The 8072-nt window shown below is 39.8% G+C and overlaps 3 protein-coding genes across 3 annotated transcripts; all 3 read left to right on the forward strand.

Moving 5' to 3' along the window:
• The first annotated feature begins 405 nt into the window (after window positions 1–405).
• LOC138885030 (uncharacterized) lies at window positions 406–2749 on the forward strand. The gene is made up of 5 exons (XM_070165914.1): window positions 406–904; window positions 1568–1638; window positions 1750–1875; window positions 1986–2433; window positions 2631–2749. The coding sequence occupies exons 1-5, from the start codon at window positions 406–408 to the stop codon at window positions 2747–2749; spliced, it is 1263 nt and encodes a 420-aa protein (XP_070022015.1).
• Window positions 2750–2903: 154 nt separating this feature from the next.
• LOC138885031 (uncharacterized mitochondrial protein AtMg00860-like) lies at window positions 2904–3721 on the forward strand. The gene is made up of 2 exons (XM_070165915.1): window positions 2904–3192; window positions 3306–3721. Exons 1-2 carry the CDS (start codon window positions 2904–2906, stop codon window positions 3719–3721), a joined length of 705 nt encoding a protein of 234 aa, XP_070022016.1.
• A 2119-nt stretch (window positions 3722–5840) lies between these two features.
• LOC104215278 (uncharacterized) lies at window positions 5841–7280 on the forward strand. Its single transcript, XM_070165916.1, has 2 exons — window positions 5841–6584; window positions 6696–7280. The coding sequence occupies exons 1-2, from the start codon at window positions 5841–5843 to the stop codon at window positions 7278–7280; spliced, it is 1329 nt and encodes a 442-aa protein (XP_070022017.1).
• The last annotated feature ends 792 nt before the right edge of the window (window positions 7281–8072 follow it).

Raw genomic sequence — 8072 nt, forward strand, 5'->3', positions numbered from 1 at the left:
GGTTATGCAAGTGCTACAGTCACGCCCCGCATTAGGGCGGGCAACTTCCAAATCACCAATGTGATGATTACACTACTTGAGCAATGGGGTTTCTTCATCGGTGCTCCGAATCAAAATGCCTACAAGCATCTCAAGGGGTTCATCGGTACTTGTTGGGGGAGCAAGCAAACAGTCTCTGAAGACGCGCTGAGGTTGAGGCTATTTCCCTTTTCTCTATGGGGAAAAGCATTGGACTAGTTAGAGAGGTTGCCCAATCATTCCATCCACACTTGGGATGAGTTGGCAGAGAAGTTCATTTCTAAATTCTTCTCTCCGGGACATATGGCGATGCTTCGGGATAAGATTCTTGCTTTCAAGCAAGAACCCAATGAGCCATTGCACAAGATTTGAGAAAGATATTGTACCATGGTTAAAGAGTACCCGAACAACAATATGACTGAGTCCATGATCCAACAGACCTTCTACAGGGGGATCAACACAACTAATCAATGTAAGGTTAACCAACTCACTGAGGGGAACTTCATGAACATGCCTTATGCCGAAGCTAGTGAAATTCTTGATGAGATGGAGGATACCTCTTCGGTATGGCAAAGTAGAGCCAATGTTCCGCAAGGTGACCCTAATGTTATTCACCTATACAAAGAGCTATATAATCATGGTCAAGCTATTGCCGAGTTGACAAATACCATGAACCAATTGGCCAAAGCTCACCTTCAACAAGTTCAAGGGCCAAAACAAGTACATGCAGTGGAAGGTTTGAATATGATGGTAAACAAAAGACGGCAACAAGGTCAACTAATGGAAAGCCGTCCGGACCAATTTATGCAAGATGATAGTGGTTATGATCAAGGTAATGCATTCAATGAGCAAGACGAAGAAGTTCAATATGTCAACAAGTATCAAGGTCAAAGAAACAATGCTCAAGGACAAAATCAACAACAATAGAAGTCACAAGGGAACCAATGTAATTGGAAACCACCAAGGCAATTGGAGTGGTGGCAATTCTAATTAAGGAAATTGGAACATTCAAGGAAATCAAGTCAAATGGAGTAATCAAGGCAATTGGGGTGGCAATAGTTAATGCAATTGGGGAGGAAATAATCAAGGAGGGTGGAACAACAACAACAATCGGGGGTCGGGTTTTCAAAGACCCCCAATGTTCCAACAACCAAGCAATCCACTTCCTTATCCTTCTCAAGGCCCGAGTTCTTCTTCCAATAAGATGGGTAGAATTGAAAACATGTTTAAACAAATGATGAAGAAGAATTCCGACTTCGATGCTCAATTAGCCTCGCACAACACTTCTATTCGGAATTTGGAGGTTCAATTTGGCCAAATCTCACAAGCATTGAACACTCGTCCTAAGGGGGCACTACCTAGTTATACGGTGGTAAACCCAAAGGGTGGGAGTAATACAGGACATTTTATGGCTGTCACTACTAGAAGTGAGGTGGAGATGAGACCACCTCAAATCAAAGAATGATTGTGGATGAAGATGTTGTGGTTCAAGAGGATGAAATCCCAAGCCATGTGGTTCAAGCTAATGAATAAGTGATAATTGATATAGATGAAAGTGAGGAGGAGATGCAAGAAGAGATGAACCCGTCTAGAGAACACGTGATTGACATGCCGGAACTGGTATTACCCAAGATTAAGGCACCAACGCCAACGCCTCCTCCTCCATACTCTCAAAGACTTGCAAAGTAGAACAGTGAAAACCAATTCAAAATTTTTATTGCTATGATGAAGAGTTTGTCAATTAATGTGCTGTTGGTTGAGGCATTGGAAAAAATATCGGGATATGCAAAATTCATGAAGGATTTGGTAACTAAGAAAAGATCAATGAATTGTGAGACCATCAAGATGACTCATCAAGTGAGTGCTAGTGTGCACCCAATGGCTCGAAAGTTGGAAGATCCGAGCGCTTTCACAATCCCTTGCACTATTAGGAGCGCCAATTTTGCCAAAGCATTATGTGATCTTAGGGCAAGTATCAACTTGATGCCCTACTCGGTGTTCTAAACTTTGGGAATTGGGCAACCAAACCTTTGGGTATTATTGATGATGTATTTGTTCGAGTTGACAAGTTCATCCTCCCAACGGACTTTGTGGTCCTCGATTGTGAAGTGGATTATGAGGTCCCTATAATTTTGGGTAGACCTTTCCTTGCTACGGGGAAGGCTCTTGTTGATGTGGAAGCCGATGAGCTCACTTTCTGGGTGGGTGACGAAAAGGTGGTGTTCCACGTATGCAAAACAATTAGCCAACCGAATATTAATGAAGTTTATTTGTTTGTGGATTTGGTGACAGACGTGATTGTTGATGATGCTAGTGCCACAATGAATGTTGAAGACAAATTGGAAGCCGTTTTGCTCAACCTTGATGATGATGAGAAGAGTGATGGCTATGCGGAGTGTGTAAATGCATTGCAAGGCATGTAGCCATACACTGATGAGCCCCGAAAGCTATCTTTGGATCTTGAAAACCAAAAAACTCCTCCAACAAAGCCCTCAATCGAGGAGCCTCCTACCTTGGAGTTAAAGCCACTACCCTCACATCTCAGGTATGAATTTCTTGGCCCTTCTTCTACTTTACCAGTTATCCTTTCTTCTTACTTAACTAACATGCAGGTAGAGTCCATATTATAGGTGCTACAAAGGAGGAAAAGAGCAATCAGATGGACTTTGGCAGATATCCGGGGCATAAGCCCCGCCTTTTGCATGAACAAGATTGTTTTGGAGGAGGGTGAAAAACCCTACGTTGAAAATCAAAGGAGGCTAAATGAAGAAATGCAAGAGGTGGTGAAGAAGTAGATAATCAAGTGGTTTGATACCGGGGTTGTGTACCTCATTTCTGATAGCTCGTAGACCTCTCCGGTGCAATGTGTTCCAAATAAAGGGGGCATGACTGTGATAACAAATGGAAAGAATGAATTGATCCCAAGAAGAACTGTCACCAGGTGGAGAGTGTGCATGGACTATAGGAATCTCAACAAAGTTACTGGGAAAGATCATTTCTCGCTTCCATTTCTTGACCAAATACTTGATAGGTTGGTCAGACGTGCTTTTTATTGCTTTCTTGATGGATACTCCGGCTATAACAAAATCCTTATTGGTCCTGAGGACCAAGAGAATACCACTTTCACTTGTCCCTATGGTACTTTCGCATTCTCGTGGATGTCTTTTGAGTTGTGTAATGCACCAGCTACTTTTCAATGGGTGTATGATGGTTATTTTCACCGACATGGTAGAGGGCATTCTTGAGGTCTTTATGGATGATTTTTTTGTGGTTGGATTCGTTTGAAGATTGTTTGAACAATTTGGGTAAGGTATTAGCTAGATGTGAGGAGACAAATTTGGTGTTGAATTGGGAGACGTGTCACTCCATGGTCGAGGAAAGCATTATCCTCGGCCACAAAATTTCAAAGCATGGTATTGAGGTCGACAAAGCCAAGATTGAGGTGATCTCCAAACTCCCTCCCCCTATATCTGTGAAAGGAGTGAGAAGCTTCTTGGGTTATGCAGGTTTCTATCGCCGATTCATCAAGGACTTTTTCAAGGTGGTGAACCCATTATGCAAACTTTTGGAGAAGGATGCCAAGTTCCATTTTAATGAAGATTGTATGAAGGCATTTGAGTTTCATAAGTTCAAGTTGACTACTACTCCTATTATCACCACACCAGATTGGAGTTTGCCTTTTGAGCTTATGTGTGATTGCTAGTGATGTTGCATTTGGAGCGGTGTTGGGGCAAAGAATAAACAAAATCTTCCATCGGTCTACTATGCTAGCAAGACCATGAATGATGCCCAAGTCAACTACACAGTGACAAAAAAGGATCTACTTGCTATTGTTTTTGACATGGAGAAGTTCCGACCATATTTGATGGGTACTAAGGTAATTGTTCATACCGACCATGCGGCCCTTCAATATTTGTTGAGCAAGAAATATTCCAAGGCAAGGTCGATGTGGTGGGTGCTACTATTGCAAGAGTTTGATTTAGAGATTCAAGACTTCAAGGGTAGTGAGAATCAAGTGGTGGACCACTTGTCCCGTTTGGAGGAGGAGGAGGGGAGGCAACATAATAGCCTTGAGATCAATGATTCATTTTCCGACGAGCAACTCCTATATGTTTCAATGACCGGGTTGCCATGGTTTGCCGATCTAGCCAATTATCTTGTGAACGACATTTTACCGAATGAGCTCTCTTCAAACCAAAGGAAGAAGCTCAAAGAAGATTGCTTGGATTATTATTGCGATGAGCCATATCTTTTCTGGATATGTATCGATGGTGTGATCCAGCGATGTGTGCCGGAAGAAGAACAAATGGGAATTCTTGAGGCTTACCACTCTTTACCATATGGTGGTCATCATGGTGGATCTAGAACGGCTACATGGTTTTGACTTGTGGATTCTATTGGACTACCCTCTACAAGGATGCTAGTAAGCTTGTAGAGTGTTGTGATGAGTGCCAAACTACCGGTGGGATTTCTAATAAGAATGAGATTCCCCTTACCACCATTTTAGAGATTGATATCTTTGATGTTTGGGGTATTTATTTCACGGGACCATTCGTGAGATCTTGTGGGAACATTTACATTTTGGTATCTATGGACTATGTGTCAAAATGGGTTAAATTCATGGCTTTACCCAACAACGAAGCTCGAAGTGTGGTGACATTCCTGAAAAAGAACATCTTCACAAAGTTTGGTACTCCGAGGGCCATTATTAGTGATGGGGGATCGTATTTTGCAACCGAGCTTTTGATACCTTACTAACATAGTATGGTGTCACTCATAAAGTTTCAACCCCTACCATCCTCAAGCAAGCCAACAGGTTGAAGTCTCCAACCGGGAGATCAAGAGTATTTTGTCAAAGATTGTAAATGCCAACCGAACAGAATGGTCAAAACAGTGTTATTAAAAGCGCTCGCTTCTCATTTTAAGCGATGAAGCAATAAGAGGCACAGTGCTAGCACTTTTCAGCTAAAAAGGCGACTCACATTCAAAAAGCGTGCGCTTTTCTTGCTTAAGCGAGAAGCGAGCCGATAGAAAAAGCAAGAAAAAGCGTGCTTAAGCGAGTAGAAGGCATCGGCTAGGGTTTTTTTTAAACTTTTTTGGCAAATAAACCATCTGTTAACAAATAAACATACGCACTTCAATGACTTCTTCTCGAGCGAACTCCAGCGACGACCACTACTTCTCCAACGACTTCTTCTCCAGATCTCGGTAAGTTTCTTCAACAACTTCTTCTCTTCTTCATCTTCTTCTTCTTCTTCTTCTTCTGTTCTTCTTCTTCTTCTTCTGTTCTTCTTCTTCTTCTTCTTCTTCTTATTTTGTTCTTCTTCTTCCATTCTTCTTTCAATTTTTTTCACTTTTAAGCGATGATTTTGTGTCCTAAACGACTTCTTCTTCTTCTATTCCACTTTGTGATCTGTTTTATGCTTTATGCTCTGTTTTCTGCTTTATCATCTACTTTATGCTCTATTTTCTTCATGTGAATTAACTGTTATGTTTTTTGTTGTTGGTTATTGTAGTAAATTTAATTTAATTATTCAATGGTATCAAGCCAAAAAAAAGATCCAGGTTGGGCGTATGGAGTTGCAGTTGGCAATAGTAACTCAAGAGTGCAATCTATCTTTTGTCTAAAAATTTAACGGTGGAATACATCGTCACAAGAGACATCTAATCGGTGGTTTTAGAGATGTCAAAAAATGTCCAAGTGTTCCGGATACTATTAAGAAAGAAATTAGAGAGTATGTCGATAAAAAAAATGAGTTAAAAATTCCAATGAGCCATGGTATAGTCAAATGGATTAGGATGACTTTGAAGTCAATGATATAATGAGGTCACCTCCCTCTAAATCTCAAATAAAGAATTCAACAAGTGGAAGTGGATCATCCACTGCCGGTAGTAATGTGAAAGGTCCTCTTAATCTTTTTTTCTCACAAAAATCAAATGAAAAGAGAAAGGGTGAAGCTATTGACTTAGATTCTTGTAGGAAGAGTTTAAGGGAGCGTGCTCTAGATGCTTTTGCAAGGTGGATGTATGATGCGGGGCTACCTTTTAATTGTGTGAATTACACCGATAGTTTTGGTGAATTCATTGTGGCCGTAGGCCAATATGGCCCAGGAATGAAGCCCCCTACCTATCATGAAGTAAGAGTTCCTTGTCTAAAAAAGGAGGTGGAGAAGACAGACAAGATTATCGAGGAGCAAAAGGCACAATGGAAAATTTATGGTTGTTCCATTATGATGGACAAATGGACTGCAAAAAATGGAAAAATGGTCATTAATGTTTTGGTGAATTCTCCGAGAGGTAGTGTGTTTCTTGAATCTTATGATGCTAGTGACTCCTCAACCAATTCCAATAAAATGTTCAACTTGTCTGAGAAGACAATATTGAAAGTTGGACCGGAAAATGTGGTTCAAGTTGTTACTGATAACACAAGTGAGAATAAAAAAGTGGGTAACATGTTGAAAGGAGTTTTCCCAAATATTTGTTGGACTCCTTGTGCTGCACATTGTATCAACTTGATGTTTGGTGAAATTTTCAAGTTAGCCCCATATTCTAGAGGTGAACAAGTGGTTCTTATTTTCTATTTTAAGTTTTTAACCTTCATGTTAATTGCTTATACTTATTAACTATGAAATATGACTTCCTACAGTTAAGGCGATCAAGATACATTCTTACATTAGTCAAAGGCCATTGTTGTTGAACATGATGAGGAGATACATAAAACAAAAAAATTGGTGAAACCGGCTAAGACAAGATTTGTAACAAGTATCTTAACCTTGCATAGCTTTTACCTGCAAAAGCAAAATACCTTGTTCTTGTCAACCGAATGGAGTGAGAGTATCTATACAAAGGAAGCTCTTGGGAAAGAAGTTGCGAGATTTATTATTGGTCCATATTTTTGGAATGACACTGTTCAAGCACTTAAAGTTGGTAATCCTTTGGTTATTGTACTTCGTTTGGTGGATGGAGAAAAAAAATCACCAACGGAATACATTTATGAAGCCATGGATAGGGATAAAGAAGATATTGAGAAGGCATTTGATCATGATAGGAGAAAATATGAGAGAGTGTTTGAAATCATTGATAAAAGGTGGGATGATCAGCTTCATCAACCTTTACATGCAGCAGGGCATATTTTGAACCGCGAATTGTTTTACACAAACAATGAGAACAAGACTTTAGATTTAAAAGTTTGGAAGGGGTATCATGCATGTGTTGCGAAGTTGTTGCCAGATGAAGCGATGCAAGACAAAATAGGACAATAGCTTGGTGTGTATATGCAAGCCGATGGACTTTTTGGATTAGCTTCGGCCATTAGAGGCAGAACCAAATTGGCACCAGGTGAGCAACTTTTTTCAATTGTTTTACTCTTTAGAGCTTTAACTTTCAAGTTATTAAATTCTAAAATAATACTTCTACAGTTGAATGGTGGATGCAATTTGGTTATGAAGTTCCAAACTTGCAACAATTTGGTATTAGAGTTCAAAGCTTAACTTGTAGCTCATCCGGATGCGAGAGAAATTGGAGTGTTTATGAATATACGAGAAGCTATATTATATTATTACTAAATTAAAGTTTATCTCAGTTGTCCTAAGTACTCTTCTTAATTACTTTCTACATATTATTATGCAGATTCATACTAAGAAGAGAAACAGGCTTGAACTAAAGAAACTCAATGATCTCGTGTTCGTAAAATATAATAGAACATTGGCTCGTCGTTACAAAGCTCGCAATATCATTGATCCAATTTTATTGAATAACATTGATGAAGCAAATGAATGGTTAACTGGAGGCCCCCAAAATCATGAAGAAGAAGAAGTATTTGAAGGAGAAGGTCTCACTTTTGGTCATGTTGCTATGGCAAGTGGAGTTGAAGAGAATGTTTATGGTTTTAGGGGAAGTACTTTAAGGATCAAAGAAAGAGTATCTACAAGTACAAGTACATGCACAAGTAGAACCCTAATTAATGAATCCTCAGATGAAGAAGAAGAAGATGATGACCAATATAATAACTCGAACATGATGACACTTCAAGAGTTTGGAGATCTTGTTGAAGA

This window comes from Nicotiana sylvestris, chromosome 2 (genome assembly GCF_000393655.2).
Source record: "Nicotiana sylvestris chromosome 2, ASM39365v2, whole genome shotgun sequence".
NCBI lineage: Eukaryota > Viridiplantae > Streptophyta > Magnoliopsida > Solanales > Solanaceae > Nicotiana > Nicotiana sylvestris.

Coding starts and splice junctions, on each gene's coding strand:
- LOC138885030 (XM_070165914.1), top strand. CDS start 406: ATGGTTAAAGAGTACCCGAACAACAATATGACTGAGTCCATGATCCAA. Junction 905..1,567: donor ATATGTCAACAAGTATCAAG/GTCAAAGAAACA, acceptor TAATTGATATAG/ATGAAAGTGAGGAGGAGATG. Junction 2,434..2,630: donor GTGTGTAAATGCATTGCAAG/GCATGTAGCCAT, acceptor ACTAACATGCAG/GTAGAGTCCATATTATAGGT.
- LOC138885031 (XM_070165915.1), top strand. CDS start 2,904: ATGACTGTGATAACAAATGGAAAGAATGAATTGATCCCAAGAAGAACT. Junction 3,193..3,305: donor GTGGATGTCTTTTGAGTTGT/GTAATGCACCAG, acceptor ATTCGTTTGAAG/ATTGTTTGAACAATTTGGGT.
- LOC104215278 (XM_070165916.1), top strand. CDS start 5,841: ATGAGGTCACCTCCCTCTAAATCTCAAATAAAGAATTCAACAAGTGGA. Junction 6,585..6,695: donor ATTCTAGAGGTGAACAAGTG/GTTCTTATTTTC, acceptor TTCTTACATTAG/TCAAAGGCCATTGTTGTTGA.